Source organism: Mirounga leonina, unplaced genomic scaffold (genome assembly GCF_011800145.1).
Source record: "Mirounga leonina isolate KUSES-001 unplaced genomic scaffold, KU_Mleo_1.0 Mir_165, whole genome shotgun sequence".
NCBI lineage: Eukaryota > Metazoa > Chordata > Mammalia > Carnivora > Phocidae > Mirounga > Mirounga leonina.
Genome location: NW_023270415.1, coordinates 73,610,955 through 73,629,447, shown reverse-complemented (window position 1 = coordinate 73,629,447; position 18,493 = coordinate 73,610,955). Strand labels below are relative to the sequence as shown.

Genomic DNA, 18,493 nt, shown 5'->3' with positions numbered 1-18,493 from the left:
GATAGATAGATAGATAGATAGATAGATAGATAGATAGATAGATAGATTTTTTTTTAATTTTATTATGTTATGTTAGTCACCATACAACACATCATTAGTTTTTGATATGGTGATCCACAATCAATTGTTTTCATATAACACCCAGTGCTCCATGCAGTACGTGCCCTCCTTAATACCCATCTATTTTTTAAGTTGTTATTTATTTATTTATTTGAGAGAGAGAAAGAGCAAGCACAAGCAGAGGGTAAGAGCAGAGGGAGAGGGAGAAAGAGACTCCCTGCTGAGCAGGGAGCCCGACTCTGGACTCGATTGCAGGATCCCAGGATCACAACCTGAGCCAAAGGCAGACACTTAACAGACTGAGCCACCCAGGTGCCCCCTCCCCACCAAAAAAAAAAAAAAAAGAACACAGAGTCAGGAGCCAACTTTGCTGAGCCCACACCAGGTGCCAGAACATGCCTTCTGTGACTTCCTTCTACCCTCCCTTCAACTCTACCCCAGAAACAAGGCACTACTAAACCCCTTTCCCCTCTGAGGGACACGAGGGGCCAGTTACCCTGGCACAAATCAAAGCTGAATCCTGATCATGCTGGACTCCTTTTCCCTATTGCATTAGTATATTACTGACTAAAATCTGTCCTGACCAATTTAACTAGTGTCTGGCTTTGTTTTATCTTTGACAGTCCTCAGTGCCTAAAACCATGCCTAGCCTATAATAGGCACGCAAACATTTGTTAAATGGGAGAATGAAGGAAGGACGGAACAAACGAACAAGTTTGGTGTAATGAAAGTCTAAATGGACTTGGACTTAGCTCTGTGAAATCTTGGGCAACTTGCTTACTCTCAGTGGGCTTTAGTTAACACACTTACAACTCAAGGGTTACTGATGCTCGCTGACAGGATGCTGTAATAATTAGAGATAAGGAAAGTAGAGCTTCTAGTCTGGTGCCAGGAACACAGCCTGGGCTCAATAATTAATACATATTACTGCTCGTGTTGTCAAGTACATTTCTTTGGATAAAAGGGGGCAATCTACGTTTCTGTTTGTCTTAGAATCACGACTCTCTGTATTTGGTTTTGTGAAAATGTATGTTCTCCAAAATTCTTAGCATAAGGGGTTAAAACTGAGCTGCTCTATGAGTTACCAAGCTTTGAACAGAACAACTTATTTAACTGAATGACTTTCATTTTTTTTAAGATTTATTTGAGAGAGAGAGAGTGAATGCACATGAGCAGGGAGAGGGGCAGAGGAAAGAGGGAGAGAATCCTCAAGCAGACTCCCCGCCGAGCGCAGAGCCCAACACGAGGCTCGGTCCCAGGACCCTAAGATCATGCCCTGAGCCAAAATCAAGAGTCAGATGCTTAACCAACTGAGCCACCCAGGTGCCCCAAATTGAGGGACTTTTAAAGACTCCCTCTGTGAATACTTGTGATTTCAAATCACAGAAGCCCTTGCCTATTACAGAGCTAAAAACTCTGATATTGATTATTCCCGGCACTAGGTCTGTCTGCTGGCATGCAGTATCCTCCTTCCAGGGAGGATCCATAACGCCTTCTAGCAGGTTTGTCGAAGGCACATCTGGCACAGTGGTTCAGGGAGTGCACCTGGCATTTCAGTCGTCCTCCAGCCTTCCTCCACAGGTGGTGGTAGTAATCTGCGGGCGTTCACAGCTCTGTCCCCATGTCATCAGCCTGGCTCTACCATCCCCAGCTGTGTAACTCTGGACAATTATGTTAACCCTCCAGGCTTCCTGCCCCTCATCCACAAAACTGGACTCATAATAGGATCCTCATGAGGATCGCTAATCCACGCCAACAACACGCTGTGCCTGGCACATCGTGAGCGCTCAGCACGTGTCTGATTTGACAGCTTTATGCAGAAAGAATGGCCAGCGATGATTACGGATTCCACCGGCACCACTATGTGATTAGCCTTGGCCAAAGGACTTTCTCATTCTGAACCTCACTTTGCCTACTGGTAAAATGAGTGAGAGTTGAACCCTAGGCTCATTGGGGCCCTGAGGTCCTCTGCCACCGTGACCCTGAGCCCAGTCCAAGCCCTCAGTCGTGCAGAATTTGGTCAGGCACATACCTGGATCTGACAGAAGCCACGGGCCACCAGCTCGTCTAATATGAAGACCTGGAAAGCGAGCAGCAAGCCTGCGTACTCAGCGCTGCACATCTTGCCTGGTGGGAGACGGAGCTGGAAGTGCCCTTGGGTCTGGAGGGTCTGCCACAGCTGGGGCCCTGTATGCAAGCACCGGAGGTCAGCAGACATGGGAAACAGACCACTTGGATTCTTTTCTTTCCTGTTTTTTTTTTTTTTTTTTTTTTTCCTCTGCAAAAATCACCCTTCTTCATGTAGCTTAGAACACACAAGCACTACCATCTTGCACTATCGTCCTCAGAGTCTAAACACTCCCCAGCATGATGGCTTGTCTCTGAAATTACTTAGCACCTTCACAGCAAGCTCAGTCCTGCCTCAGCTTCTAAACCAGGCTGCTCTACATTTTGGGGGTCCTGGACATTCTTCTTGGAAAATCTTCCATATTATCTTGCATTCACACAGGGCCACTACATATGATTTTGCCAGTTAAGAGGGGACACCATAGACTATATGAAAGACATACTCTAAGATTGTTCAGGGCACAACCTACAGAGTCATACACAGCGGCCCTGCACACAACATTAAGAGCTCAAGACCCATTCCCTTTTTCTCCCAAGTGCCTTGCTCTAGATCCTGTCTTGACTAGCCTGGCCTTAATTTCTGCTTAGGACACTTTGTCACCATCAAGGGGACAGACCATTTATTTGTCCAACTCATATTGACCTTTTTCTGGTTAACATTTTTTTAGGGGGGAGAGGGGCAAAGGGAGAGGGAGAATCCTAAGTAGACTCCATGCTCGGTTCAGAGCCCAACGTGGGACTTGATCCCACCACCCTGGGATCATGACCTGAGCCAAAATCAAGCATCAGACGCTTAACCAACTGAGTCACCCAGGTGCCCTCTGGATAACATTTTCTATTCTAGAAATCTTTGCCACAAATACTGTCTTCTGGCAGCCACCCAGAGCCTCGTGACAGTCCCAGGATCTGGGCCTCTCTCTCAGACACCCCTCCCAGTGCCCTGGATGGACCCAGTACCGGGTCCCAGCATCTTCCCCTACCCTGCCAGGCTGTGAGTAACCATGGCCGGCCTCAGCCAAGGCAGATACACTCAGAGCTCAAAGTTGCCTCACAGCCGCGTGGGCGTGCAAGCAGGCTCAGTGGGAGAGCAGGAGAGAGGATCTCTGCCGATATTCAGGGGGCCCAGACCCACAGCGATCAGAACTGATGCCTCCCTGGAGGGTCCAGGCCCCAGCTCTGCCAGGCATTAGCCGTGGAACCCCAGACAGACCCAGGAGAGAGGTTCGTGAGTCAGCGTCACTCTCAGAGGCCAGACAAACAGCTCTAGCTTGTCAACACCATAGTAACCGATAGGGCCATTGGAACACCTACCTCCTGATTATACTCCTGTATCCAAGAGATCCCAGGAGAGCCCATAATGCTGGCAGTTCTCCCAAGGAACAGATTGCTCCAGAGAAGCCCCAAATAAAGCTTAACCCTAGGAGTCTGTGAAGCACATCTGCGCCTTCTAGAAGAATATGCTTCTTTGGGCCCTCTCTCTCCTGCTCCTGATGCCACCTGGCTTACTGTGGAAATGCTGCACTTGGGCGGGGGAAAATGCAAGTGCTCAGCCCTGAGTGCCGAGAAGAAGCAGGGTGCTGGGCAGACTCACGCTGGCAGGCCTGGGGCTGGGGCGCCCGGGACACCCAGCGTCCTTTCTCGAGGCTGCAGACCAGCGGCCCTGGCTCGAGGGCGCTCCGATAGCCCGGGCGGCACAGCAGCTGACACCGCTGGACGGGGGCCCCTCCTGCGCCGGAGGCTCGCTCACACAGGATCACTCCACCAGCCACATCCGACGTGTTGAATGGCAGTGGGCACTGGGGGCCTGGAAGGAAAGAGGGCCACCGTGGGAGCTAGCCGCACAAGGGGGCTCTGATTTCTCCCCTTCCCCGACGTGTTGAATGGCAGTGGGCTCTCAGTGTCCCTGAGGACCCACTGACTCGCCCTTCCCTTTCCCCTCTTGTCCCCTCCAGCCCCTCTGCCTCCACAGGGCTGTCCATCCCTGAGCACAGCCTGCTTGCACAGCCCAAGCCCTTCCCTCTGCCTGCCCAGCTGCCTAGAGGGGTCCTTTTTTGACCCCACATTACCAGCTCAACATCTCCTGCTTCCTAACACCCTGTGTGGCTCTCCCAGGTGGACTTAGCAAGCTCTCAGGCCTCCTGGGGTGCACCTCCATGTTGTCAATCCTCCCAAACTTACCATCTGCACTCTGGTCTCCCCGCCACACGGAGCCAGGGCAGGAAAGGGGGTGCCTCTCCTCTGTTTCCCCAGAACACAAGCTCCGGGAATATATGCTAAATAAGTGGGTAAACCAGTAAATGAAAGGACAGACACACTCAGTGGGACACTTTTAGTTTTAGTTAATTACCTGACTCTCGAGCAGAGCCTAGCTGCATGCATGGGTCTGGTTTTGACAGCTGCGATCCACATGTGACTGGAGGGTCCCTGGGGGCCTCCAAGAGGGAGGATGACCCATTCTGACCTCCAGGGCACAGCCCGGGCTTCTTTCTAATACCAACACTGGCATCTGGCCGAGGTTTTGCAGTAATCAGCAGTGAGCTTGGTGAGTTAGTTGGTTCTCACCGAGTGCATGTGTCTGTGGGGATGGGGAGAGTCAGCCTGAGGGCTCAGGGGCCAGCCTGCAGGGCTTTGAATCCCAGCTCAATCATTTCCTAGCTGAGCATCCTAAGCATGTTAACTAACTTCCCTGTGACTCAGTTTCCTCCCCCTTTAAACGGCGAGGAGAGCAATGATGCCTACCTCCTAAGGATGGTGGGCATCAAAATGAATAAAGGCATGCAAAGAGCTTGGAGGAGTTACTGGAACATAATAAAGGTCATTAATGTTGGTTGCTATTATGAATGACAGCAAGAAGACTACATCACTGCCTGCACTGGAAATTTTAGGATGTGAATTAACCCTTTCAGAACAAAGAAGGAGCATTTGGCGCCCTACAAGGGTAAGCTTCCTATGACCATCATATCTGACCGTTACCACGGATTTTCGAGTTTGTGAAACTCTGTCATGCTCAGTATTTAATTGCACCTTACTCAAAATAAGCCCATGAAGTAGGCAGCCCTGATATTATCATCCTCCCTTTATAGATGAAGAAACTGAATTTTGAGGATTCAGAGGGACAGAGCCAACGCTTGGGCACGGGTACTTTGAATCTAACTGCTACCCCGGCAGACAAGGGCTGCGCTTCCCCCTACCTCGTGCTGCTCAGAGATGGGAACGCACCCCCCGGCCCCCCGCTGTCCTCTCCTCTGAGCTCCCTGCCATCAGCATATCTTCTTCGGAGCCCTCCACACTGACACATAGTGGCCCACTGATATCTCCAAGGTCCCGCCTCTATTCTGACTCAGGCAGAAGTCATCCCAGCGATGGGGAAAATGGAGACTCAGAGGAGCTAAGTGACCAGCCCAGGGACACACAGCTCGGTGACTGTGGGCTGGGGCTATCCTGAGTGCTTCCCCGGAACTGATTTTATCTTCAAAGCAACTCTGTGCAGGAGAACTATTGTTACCTTCACCCCACAGGTGAGGACACTGAAGCATGGGGAGGTTAACCTTTCTGCTCTAAGTCCCAAGGCAGCCAGGAGGAGCCAGGCATGGCCCCCGAGGCTGTGCTCTGAGCCACCAGGCTGAGAAGTTGACAGGGACTATGTGAATGAATCTTAACAACCACTCGAGAAACTGCTACAGTGTTCCCTGTCCATTTCACAGACTGGGAAACTGAGGTCCAGAGACGTTAAGGGACCAGCCCAAGGTCACCCAGCAAGGGAGTGGAAGAGCTGACATTCAAGTCTGCCTGGCCCCCACATCTGGTTTGCTCCTCCACGCTCTGCAGATACACCAGGAGGAAGAGCCTCTATCGCTGAAGCTGGCTGTCCTGCTTGCTAGATGTGTGACTCCGGACATGCTAATGAACGTCTCCGAGCCCCAGTTTTGTCCTCCGTAATGTGGGGAGATGGGACCGTTCTATTTATCCGCATTGTTGGGAGGCAAAACTGAGCTAAGAGATGTGAAAAGCACCTTTTAGCGGGTAAATCTCTGCACACAGGCGCTCCTATCCTGGAATCTGGCAAGGCCATGTCACACAGAGTCTTCCCAAACCTTATAGGAGCTGTGCTCCCGGACTGTTCCTGGATGAGACACATCGGTCTATGTCCTTGGTGCCAGACAGTGAGGGCCACTGTTAGATGCCAAGGAAGCTGGATGCTGACCGTTTCCACCCTTACTAAGGCCGACACCGCACCTCTGGGGGAAGGCCACAGCAAGGAGTTCCGCCCATAAATACCCATAGGGCACCTTCCACGTTTCCTGCTTGGTGACAGCTGCTCAGGGCCCCAGAGATGAGCATGACAGGGTCCTGCCTTGTCCAGGCCCTGGGCAAAGGAGCACCCCAGAGTTCGGGAGGAAAGGCGTGTGGGGAAAGGCATGGGCACACCACGGGAGGGGGAAGAGACCAAAGGGAAGGAGTCCCACAAAGAGAGGGAGCAGCTCTTCCTCCCACCCTGCTTTTGCAGCCTCCCCATCTCCTTCCAAATATAAAGATACATTTACAAATCCACAGCAATTCCTTTTACACATAGAACTCACTAGGCCTAACGAAATGTCTCCCCAGCTCCAGAATGTTGCTGACAGACTACGAAATTTTAAAATAAAGCAATAAATCAATACAGGCAGCTAAGGAAAGGCAACTGCCATGAAATCAGAATCACAGCACAGTATTTCTCGATCCCACCAGATTCAATGCCCTAATTTGCAATAAATATTTTGCAGCATCTTCTTTACTGTCCTGAAACGGAATTCACAGAGAGTCTAACCTTGCTCATATAAATTTTAAAATGACCATAATGTCCTGTGACTTGAGCATATAGGAGAAATAAAAGGTAAGTAATTGAGAATCAAGTAATAGATTTTAATCTGTAATCATGTCTTTTAATATTCTAATATATAGTTATCTGATAGATATTTCAATATTTGATACCAAAACAATTTTTTTTAACTAAAAATAAAAATAAATCAACGCCTCCACAAATTTCTGAAGCCTCCCAGCTGGGATGGACCCATCCCACTGAGATCCTGCCATCAGGCCCCCTTCCCCACTCGAGGATGGGGAGACCAAGACCCGGAACCCCCAGCAGGCTAGCACCCCAGCTTCTGAGTTGCCAACTCTGGGGATCCCTGTACAGACTCTCCTGGACTTCAGCTCCAAGGCTGAGCACTTTTTGGAAGTAGACACAAGTTTTGGCATCATGAGAATCAACTGCAAGCCCATCCCTCCAGCCCTTCCCCATCTCCCCTCCGGCCACCACTCTTCTGGTGCCTTGGGGGTCCTTCCCAGTCTGAGTAAAGGAAGAGATGAGCAGCACCCCCTACACACCAGCCCAGGAAGCCCCTCCAGGGGTCCCAGCTTACTCTCACAGGCTAGCTGGCTCCCGGCCACACGGGTCCCAGGCACCTCGTCTCCGCTCTCCAGGACACACCAGCAGCTGCCCTGGGCCAGGTCACACTGCACAGGGGAAAATCCTCGGTCCTCTGCCCTGCAGGCTGGGGTAGAGCCTGAGCTGGCTCTCCTGGACAGGACCCCACTCGAGAGTACTTCACAGAGGCTCGGGCCTGGACACGAAGACAAGCCAAATGGGCCCTTGGCCCACAGAGCTGCCACCACCCACCGCTCCCAACTGCCACCTACCGCCACCCGCCAAAACCCACCTGCTGGGCCCTCCAGGGTCCGGGGTTGTCTTCCCAGTGGGGTGTGGGCTAGGGCAGGGCAAAGACTGGGCCTTGGTCAGATCCGTAACCCCCCTCCACACACACACACACACACACACACACACACATGCACATGCTCTGCTCTCAAAGAACGTAGAGCCTTTAAGGAGCTTTAACAAGAGCGGGGCAGATTATAGTGGAGAGTGCTAAGGAGAGCCTGGATGACGTGCAGGGTGGTCTGGGAGCCCGCCAGAATCACTGCACTTGGCTCTGGAAGGGAGGCCTCGAGGATGCCCAGAGGGACTGATGCGAGGTCTGAGGAGGAGTTAGGCAGGGAGGCCACAAGTAGTGCTGGTGGCTGACCCAGAACACGTGAAGGCCCGGGGGGGAGAGAGCGTCCTCCTTCTTGAAAAGTCGGACTACAGTTTATAGCACCCGGGTCCTGAGAGCAGGGGACGGGACAAAGAGGAGAAGCAAAGGAACGTGCCAGAGCCACGCGCTCCCAGGCCGATGGGCCACAGTGAGGCGCCTGGGCCCTGAGGACCCCGGGGAGGCAGAGGAGGGACATCAGCACCTTTGCACTTGGGGGACATCACCTTGACTTCACCGTGGAAAGCAGACGGCAGGGCCAGGCCGGAGGCAATGCACAGCTAGCACCCCCCAGAAAGGCCCTTGCACTCCTTGCTTACACAGCACAGCCCAGTCTGCGCCAAAGAACCCACTGGGGAGAGGGAATACTGTGCCCATTTCACAGATGAGGAACCTGAGGCTTGGTGAGGGGAAAGGCTTCCACAGGCCTGGGACGGGGAGCCAGTGCTCACGGCAGGGGCCGGGGCAGGGGAAGAGGCAACTACTCACATGGGGCGCTGCTGTTCGTGCCGGGTGGCATGCCCGCCCCCGAGGCCGGGTCCACACACCAGCTGCCGGCCTCCGACTGCTGCAGCCTGGCAAACTCTCCTGTCTGAGACAAAGCCGAGGGCACGTCACCCCAGGGAAGATGCTGTTGCATCGTCCACAGGTCAGCGGGCAGACGTCCGGAATGTTCCTTTCAAAACTACTGGTGATGGTTTCTCCAAAAAGAGAGGAAGATGCTATTCTGCTCCAGACCCTTGACGAACGTTCTTTGAATTGATGGTTACAAACACCCCATGAGGCCAGGTCCACAGTTCTCTTCTTTTAGGGTGGGGGAAACTGAGCCTCAGAGAGGGGAAGCATCAGAGCACCATCCCATAGGTGGAGAACAGCAGAGCCGGGCTGGGTCTAAACCCATCCAGCCCCAAAGCCCAGCTACTATCCTGCACCAAGCTCCCCCCCAGTTCCAGAAATGATTTTCCACAAGCATCCCTAGGAGAAAGGGAGTCCGTAACATCTATAACAGAGAATAAAGAAATCAGTAGAAGGCAGCTATCCAGACCATATATGGCTGGGTCCTCCTCTCCCAGACTGTCCTGGGACCAGCTGGGGAATACAGAACGAGGCCGTTCAATCCACTGGGCCTCAGTTTCCCCACTAAAAGGAAAAGGAGGTAGGACTAGGCTGATGCTTGCACACATACTCCTTCTAGGAGCTCTTGATGGTAGAAAATGTCACGTCTCCTACATCTGGAACAGAAAAGCGTGAGAACCAGCAGGAGGGCTGCGGAAACCCAGCCGCCTGCCCAGCTTCCTGGCTGTCACTGAGTGCTTCCCTGAGCTTCTGCTGGCCACCTCCCATTTCATACCCTGCTGGGCCTTGTTCACGGGCAAGAAATGAGAGTAATAGCACCCAACATTCACAGGGAACATAAGCATGAGGGCCACTCTGTGCCAATCCCCCCACACCCAGAGCATCACTCACTCCCTAGGAGGCAGGGACCCTACTGTCCCCTTTCTGCACAGAGAGGCCCAGAGAGGTCAGGTGTACACCCTGGTTCCATAGCTTGGAAGCTATGCAGGTAAAATTCAAGCAAAGGTTTGAGAACATTTTACAGGATAAAGGCTTAAAATTGAGAACATTCTAGTCATTAACTGAACTTCTCCTAGGGAGTTGGGTCAAAGGCACAGCCATCCGGTTGGGGCAGTGGAAGCCTTGGGTCCTGTTCCCGGCGCCTGGGGCCTCCCCGGGAGGCAGGCTGAGAAACCACCTAATCAGAGTCTGCTCAGAATCGCTCTTCCCTCTGACAGAAGCTGTGGCTTCTACCTCTCCTTCTCCATGGGCTGACACTGGTACCCTGGTTCCCTATTCCAGCAGGAGGGGGTCGTTAGCCAAGATGAAAAGCTAAAGAGGCTCATTTCTCTATAAACTCAGTAGTAACTGGAATCCATGTCCACAGTGAGCAACAGCAACAATAATAAAGAATAATAATAAGGAAATTCCGCTCAGTGATTTGTAGTCTGACTAACTTCTACATGGCTGATTTCATCCGGCTTCCAGAAACCGCTGGGGGCTGAGCAGAGACTGCCATCACTCGGCAAGTAAGCGGTTAAGACTCCAGCAAGAATCCTTTCTTTGGGGGTTTTGCATCAATTCCTGCAATCATCCAGCAATCTGAGAACAGTAATATTACAATGTCTTCCCTTTATATTAAGAAACAGATATGATGGGTGTAGCAATGTAGCCAAGATGATTTTGGAAAAGCACAGCAGCAAGCATTTAAGTGCAGATTATTTTGCAAAGAGTTTTCATGGAAGGTATTTCCTTAGGGCCTCAAAACAATCCTCGCAGTAGGTAGGATAAAAAAATGCGGCCCAATCTTAGGATCAAATAAAGCAAACTGGAGCACAGAGAAGGTAAGTAAATTGCCCAAGGTCACACAGCCAGGGCCTGCCAGGGAGAAGACGAAAGCCCAGGCCTAGAACTACCTGTGAGTTTTTAACTAAAACAAGTTTATTGAAAACTAGAAAAATCATCCTCAGTGTATGGGAGAAAGTTCTGGCTCCCACCTCAAACCCTCCTGGGCCTTCAGAGCCTTACCTCTAGGCAGGTGGGGATGAACAGGTCTTTTGGAGATGGGTTTCCCCGGGATGCAGCCTGTTTCCAACTGGAAAGCAGCCCACTGGCTTGAGATGTCTCACAGGCGGTGGGGCCTGAGAGAGAGAGTGAAACTCTTAACTGACCGGCCGTGGGTCCCCGGGGGAGAGCGGGGAGCCCAGGCAGGTCCTGCATCAGGGTAGATGGAGGTGCCCTGCACGGACGGCTGGAACCTCAGAGGAGAAGCAGGCCACGGTTCAGGGACAGAGACCGGGGGGGGGGTGTCATCCTTGAGATGTGACGTGGGCCTTGGTGACATGGGTCCAAGCCCCAGGAGGGAGGCTGGCTTCCGGGGCAGCTGTGGAATGGTTGTCAGGCAGTCAGACTACGGAAGTGGGTGAACGTGTCCCCGGAGCAGGTGGGAGGAAGGGGACTCCGGGTTTTTTCTCCATGGTCGGTGACTATCTCCACCTAAGAAGCTAGGTGCCCAGATCAGCCTCAGCCAAGAGGGTCTTCCAGGCTTGGGGGTGTGGGAAAATGTGGCCTGGCTGCCCTCGGGGGCTGGTCTGAAGGCTTCGGGGGCTGACCCACGAGCATCCCTAGGTTGGGTAACAACAGCTGTACCACCGGCCTAGAGTGCCCACCACCAGGGGCCGGGGAGGGAGCTCCTGGGGCTTCACTTACACTGGGGGATCTGTGGGGAGCGGGCAGTCAGCGAGGTGGGAACGTACTCTCCCTTCCCGTCCACACACCAGCAGTAGCCTAGGAAAGAGCCAGGCTCACAAGTTTAGGAAGTGCACCCCCCGTGCACATGCCCCCAAGCAACTTTCCTTCTCTGCATTCACAGCAGTACCAGCAAGTCCTGCATCTACTCCCCGCTGCCCACCACTGTCCACAATCACACACCCCGCTCCCTCCCGCAACGCGTCCCTGGACCTTCGGGCTGGCAGGTCACAACTCCCATTGTACAGATGGGAAAACCGAAGTCCAGAGATACTAAGGGATTTGCCATCAGCTGCCAAAGAGGGGCCTAGAGTGCAGCTCACCAATCCCAGTACAAAGCCCTTTGCTCTCAGTGACAAAGAGGGTGTCACTCCACCCCCCCATCCCAGGGGGGCCCATCCCCGCTCACCGGTCCCAGCATGGCACTGCACAGGCTCCCAGCCTCCCCATGCATCGCACTGGGGCACGTAGGGGCTGGGCCGCAGAAGGGCGGCCGCGCGTGTGGAATCCCCCAGGACAAAGCCGCGTCTTTGATAGAAGTCAAGGGCTGCAGTCGGGAGAGAGGGGGGCAGCAAGGTGAGCTCCAACCTGGAAGGGCCTCGGCAGTGCCGGCTCCGTGGCTGACAACAGCCACGCACGCCCTTGTGCCAACATAAGGAGGCCGTCTTATGGACGTGACAAACACTGCCACCGAGTCCGGCAGAGGCGCCTTCAAAGCAGATCGGCGCTTACCAGGTTGTCCTTTAAAAATAAAAAGGGGGCAGCGGTGTGAAGCACTCACTGCTGTCCTCCCGGAATCGCTTTCAGAGGGCGCCGATTCGGTCAGCGGCGTGCCCTCAGACGTGTGAGACAGTGGTGACCGGAGATGGCATTTATGGAACACTTAGTACACGCCAGGCACGATCTAAATATGTTTGAGCCAATGGGAGCCTCATGGCAACCCTCTACGAGAGGTGACATCATCCTATCTGATGGTGGTAAACTGAGGCACAGGTGATGCCGCTTACCCCAGGCTCACAGTGGGAAGCAGAGGGACGGGCTCTGCACACAAGAAGTCAGCGTGTGACAACCTGACCCGCGCCCTCCCTGCCAAGGCCCTCAATCTAGTGCTTTAGCACCTTCCGAGGCTTTGTGCCCCACAAAATCCGATCTGGTCTTCACAACAGCCCAGGCAGTCCGCGCTGTCACCCCAAGGTGCGGGAAGAGGCTCAGCGGGACAGGCTATGGGATGTACAGAGGGTCACCCTGCCTTCAGACAGCACCGTCCTCTGCGCTCGGTGTCCCCTGCCTGCCTGGCTTCCCCCGCCACACTCCCCACTAGGACCGACTAGATATCGTACATGTTACTGGGGCTCACAGCTCTCCCGCCCCAGTCTGATCTGCCCCCAGCATCATCTTCCTCTTAAGTAGCCAGGAACTGTCTCCCAGACCCTTTCTCAAGTCCTACCTCCTCAACCACCTCTCCACTCCTGCTGGTGCTCAGGGTGGGCTTGTGGGGTGGGAAGGGGTGCAGCCACAGGGTCACATCCGGGGCAGCCCAGTGAGCAGAGGCCAGCCTCACAATGGAGCACATCTCCCGACTTGCTCCCCTCAGAGATGGGCTCGCCGCTCCCAAGGAGACACCAGCAGCCCACAGTCAGAACCCCGCGAGGAGACCAGGACCCCAAAAACTGGCCTGGTGTGCGAGACAGGACTCACGAGTCTGACGAGCCTCAGCCTGAATCCTGGCCCAGCACCTCTGGGTTATCATGAGTGATCTTATCGGTCATGAGCAAATTGTCTAACCTCTCTGAGCCACAGTTTCCCCAGCGATGAAATGGCTCTAATACTTACCCAATAGGGTAAGTGTGACATTTACATCAAAAGATCTTGAGCACCAAGCTCATGCCCATGTCCCTCCCTCACCCTCCTTAAGCCCAAGGACACTGCGACCATGTGTTGTTGGCCAAAGACCCTCCGTGACCCTTCATCTCTCTTGGTCCTGGGCTCTCAATCCCCAGACCCTGCGGGTCTACACACAAAGAGCTTCCTCTCCTTTGCAAGATTAGAGACACCTCCTCTCATCTTGAAGGATTCGAGAGAAATGAGCACCCCTGGTCCTTCTCTATGGACCCTTCCTCTTTTCATTACCGCCTAAGCATGCAAAGTCAGAGCGTGTTGCTAGGTGGAGGGGAACTTCCTTAACTTGACTTCTGAAGAAAATGCCATTGTTCCATTCAATGACTAAATCTCTATGGCACCAAGAAATACTTCTCTCCTTCCTCTCAAGTCCCCTCCCTAACCAATGCTCACAACCGCAGGAGCATCAATCCCACAGATCCCTCTGATGACATCAAATTTTGTCCAGAGACAAAATGGAAAACAACCGGTTTCTTGCCAAAAGCAGAAATCCACATGTCTCTGAGGAACAAAGACAAGAAGTGTCTGAGTGTGGGGAAGAGGTGGGAAGGGGAGGGAAGAGAAAGAGATCGGGGGCAAAAGAAGCAAGAAGGATGGTTTAGCAACATGTACCAGGCTCCTGCTCTGTGTCAGTCATGCACTGTGCTGGGCCCTGTGATATAAAGATGAACAAGATGTGGTGCTTCATGCTCCCAGAAGGGACAAGGGGCATGGCAGTGAGGCAGGAAACAAAGATGGCGCCTGGGAGATTCTCACTGGGGTCCGGACACCCCAGGCGGCAGCGGCAGACATCCCTGAGGGGGGAAGCAGGGAGGCCTTGGCCTGCAGGAGTGGGGGGGCTCTTGTCTTGGCATGGATATTGTCAAGGGGAGCACCACTTTGCTGTTGTGTGACCCAAGTCCAGAGAATCCCAGATAGGGAATCCACCGAGATCATCTGACAAAGAGTGGGGAACTCAGGATGCTTGCAGTAGAGGCAGTGTTTGTCCCTGTCCAGTTGGTGTGGGGTCATAAGAGACCCGGGAGAGGGGTCGGACCCTCCTGCCAAATTGGCTGTGGGTGGTGCAGGAAGAGCAGGGGCTCTGGGATGAGACAGCCCCAGTCTCTGGGCACCAGGGATCAGCCAGGCAGGGAACAGAGGCTCGGGGCCCAGACCATCCAGGCTCTGCTAGCTATTCATTGGGTTAACTTGAGCATGTGACTGAACCCCAGTCTCTGCATTTGAAAGGAATCACAGATGGTGAGTATGGCACTGATCTCATGGAACTCCTTTTCCCCCCAGAGAAGTAGAGGGGAGCCTCAGAACAGAACATGAGCATTTCGGGCTGGGTCCCCTCACATTCTAGCAAGAATGTTTGGCTGCATGGTGGGTTGTGGGCACCATCTGCAATACAAGATGTGGAGACCTGCCCCCAAGTGGCTGTGCTGGTGGATTCGGGCATATACTGGAGAGATGCGCATCGTGCCAGCTTTGACTGATATACAAAACCACTTTGTCTTTTCTTTCCCAGGGACCCGCAGGCCTGGGAAAACCAGGGCCACAAAGTCTGGAGGAGGACTGAAGAGCAGCCAACTCAAGCCCTTGCCTCCCCAACGAGCTGGAACAAGAAGCCAGAAGTGCATGACACTCACTAGACTGAGCTGCCAGACGAATGGCATAATCGTCCCCACTCAGAAACTTCTCTGTGAAAGTCTCCCGGGATGGAGAGGGTTGAGGAAGGGAGAGCTCCTCGTCGGTCAGCTGGATTCCTTTGGCCGCTAGGAAACTCTCTCCCAGAGGGAACCAAGAACTGTTGGAAGCCAAGACAATCTCTTCCGTTTCCTTAATGAACTGCAGGACATGAAGCTTCACCTTCTCACAAGAGCCAGGACCTGGGGGAATAAAGACATTATGGCTGGACACTTCGCTCCCTCTGAGGTACGTGTGCATATAAATATGCACACATGTCTGTCACAGCTGTTTCCTTCACCCAGCTCTTTTTATAGCCTGGAATGTTCCTTCTGTTTCATCTCCACAATTTCACTCACTCGCCTTTTACAGAGGACCTGCTATGAAGAAGTTGAGCAGTAGCTAATGTCTACTCCACACCAGATGTTATACTAAGCACATTTACACAGACAATCTAACTTAATCTATACAACAGCCCAATAAGATAGTATCTGAGTCTTACAGATGAGAAGCTGAGGCATGTGACTCTGGCCACAGAGTAATAGGTGATAGAAACAGGGCTGAAGACCCTAGTAAAACCAGCACTGTGTCCTCTAGGCCAGCCCTTCTCAAGCTTTCAGGGGCATCAGAGCCTCCTGGGGAATCTGGAGAGAGGCAGGTGTCAATTCAGCAGGTGGGATCCAAGATTCCAAATTTCTAACAACTTTGCAAAGTGATGGTAATGCTGCTGAACCACACCTGGAAGGTCAAGGCTCCGAACCCCTGGTCCTCAAACCCTTTGGATCATATGCCCCATCAGCAAAGTCATGAAGGCTCCAGCCTCGCTAGCAAGTAGTTAATTCAGAATTCTAATCTAGTCAGTATGACTCTAGAACCAGAGATCTTGACGAACTGCCTCAGTGGAAGGATGAACAGACATGGATGGATGGATGGATGGATGGATGGATGGATGGATGGATGGATGGATGGATATCAAGAGTTGAAGGGAAACCCTGTAGGTTAATAGAGAATTATTCTTTTTTTTTTTTAAGATCTTATTTATTTGCGAGAGAGAGAACGAGAGACAGAGAGCATGAGAGGGAGTAAGAGGGAGGAGGGTCAGAGGGAGAAGCAGACTCCCTGCCGAGCAGGGAGCCCAATGTGGGACTCGATCCCGGGACTCCAGGATCATGACCTGAGCCGAAGGCAGTCGCTTAACCAACTGAGCCACCCAGGCGCCCCAGTAGAGAATTATTCTTGCGAAGAGAAAAAAGCATGGCTCTCAGAGCATGGATTCAAAAGTCAGCTTTATCACTTATTAGCTGTGCAATTTTGTATAATGTGCTTAACTCTTCTGAGCTTCAGTCTGGTGATCTGTGAAATGGGGATGATTAGGACATCTTTCTCATAGGGTTTTTATAATTATTCTATGAGGTGTTGCAGCTGAAGAACTTGGCACAGTGTCTGGCACATGTTGTCTTTGAAATTGTCACTCTTAACAAAAGTCACGCTGGCCATATTTATTCACAACCAATCACTTTGTGAATTCATCAGTGAAAGTGATCAGTGGGTTCTTTTGACAGCACAGAATCAGCAGAAACCCTCGACTTCTGGAATTTGAAGACGTTGTTTTCTGTGGATGTTCTTAATCAAATAATCTATTCTATCAATCCCAGGGATCAGGAGTCCCTGAAGTGAAAACTCCCATTTAGAAATCTATGCTTGTTATCCATTTCTTCCAGAAAAGAATGAAAATTCTGTAACTGGACACATAAGAATTTTTTTGACACATAAAAGCTTTTAAAATCTGGCCCAAATTTACCTTTACCTTCTTCTTCCATCACTCTCTCCCAAGTCCCCTCCCTTCCTACCACACTGAGCTTTTCCCCACCCCATTCCCAACAAAGCAGAGCTTTTTACCTGCCTTGACCTGGCACATATTATTTCCTCTATCAGGAAGGGCCTGCCACCCATTTTTGGCTGGGCAAACATCCTTCACAATCCAGAAGCTGATGACATGCAAATCTTTACCCAATTCCCTAACCAGTGAGTAGCCCCAGTCTCTGGGAATATCCTCCACTGGTTTTCTGTGTTCATACCTCTAGCATTTCTGTTTATTATTTACATGATGACATGTCAGTTTCCCCCACTGGTCTCTGAGGCCCTGAGAGCAAACACCACGCCTTTCTTAGGATTGTCTTCCCATCATACAGCACCATGGATACAGTAGTTGTCTAGAATTGCATATTAAATAAAGAAAGCAAAATTTCAAACAGGCTGGGGATTATGATATGGACCGGAGCTGACCTCATGCCCCCGGAGGCAGGAGCGATCCCCCCTGCTTATGGGTAGGAAGGTCATTGGTCACTCTATTACTTACTGTCAGTTGCATGAATACAGCCATTTAGGAAGGACTTTCTATGCACCAGACCTGGCACTTTACATCGATTACGTTTTACAAGGCTCACAACAACATTTGAGGGAGTTATTCATCCTAACTCAGACCTTACTGATTAAACCAAGGTTGTGACTCTGGCCACAGAGTAGTAGGTGATAGAAACAGGGCTGAAGACCCTAGTAAAACCAGCACTGTGTCCTCTAGGCCAGCCCTTCTCAAGCTTTCGGGGGCATCAGAGCCTCCTGGGGAATCTGGAGAGAGGCAGGTGTCAATTCAGCAGGTGGGATCCAAGATTCCAAATTTCTAACAACTTTGCAAAGTGATGGTAATGCTGCTGAACCACACCTGGAGGGTCAAGCCTCCAACCCCTGGTCCTCAAACCCTTTGGATCATATGCCCCATCAACAAAAGAGTTTGAACGTGTGCCCCCAAAACATGCGTATTTCTTTGTAAAGCGAATACATGTATGACTATAATATATGAGGTACAGTTCGCTCAGCTGTTCCAGCTGTTAGAAGTAGGTCATCATAAAACCAAAAGCAGAACTTTAGAAGGAAAAGATAAAACACTTCCTACAGGTGGAAGCTCTAATTCTTGCTTCCCAGCAGATTATCTTGTACCCCCGGGGAACAAGATATGGTGTATCTTCTCCACGCCTCTTGGTATTCACGGGAAAGGCCCGCAGATTCTAAACCCCATTCGAATGCTTTGCCTGGCACTCAGGCCAAGGCGAGCAAACTGGTGGGTATTAAAGAGTGTACGTGTTATAATGAGCACTGGGTGTTATACGCAAACAATGAATCATGGATCACTACATCAAAAACTAATGATGTACTGTATGGGGACTAACATAACATAATAAAAAATAAAAAATAAAAAGTTGCAAGATGCTATTGGTCTCATCAACTTGGACCTCAAAAACCCGATGCAAAGAGGACCAAATTCAATGTTAAAGCATCTGAAATTATAGGAATGTACTCGTGTGGGAGAC

At 51.7% G+C, this 18,493-nt stretch overlaps 1 protein-coding gene across 1 annotated transcript in view; it reads right to left on the bottom strand.

Annotated features, from left to right (window-relative positions):
- The window catches only part of TG (thyroglobulin), a 244,568-nt gene that overhangs the window by 200,925 nt on the left and 25,150 nt on the right, over positions 1-18,493 (bottom strand). Inside the window, exons 12-19 of the mRNA XM_035011980.1 lie at positions 15,089-15,328; positions 11,968-12,105; positions 11,520-11,597; positions 10,839-10,951; positions 8,745-8,847; positions 7,590-7,790; positions 3,779-3,991; positions 2,093-2,247 (exon numbers count right to left, since the gene is read on the bottom strand). Coding sequence (XP_034867871.1) covers positions 2,093-2,247; positions 3,779-3,991; positions 7,590-7,790; positions 8,745-8,847; positions 10,839-10,951; positions 11,520-11,597; positions 11,968-12,105; positions 15,089-15,328 — 1,241 coding nt within the window. The remainder of the gene's footprint in view (positions 1-2,092; positions 2,248-3,778; positions 3,992-7,589; positions 7,791-8,744; positions 8,848-10,838; positions 10,952-11,519; positions 11,598-11,967; positions 12,106-15,088; positions 15,329-18,493) is intronic.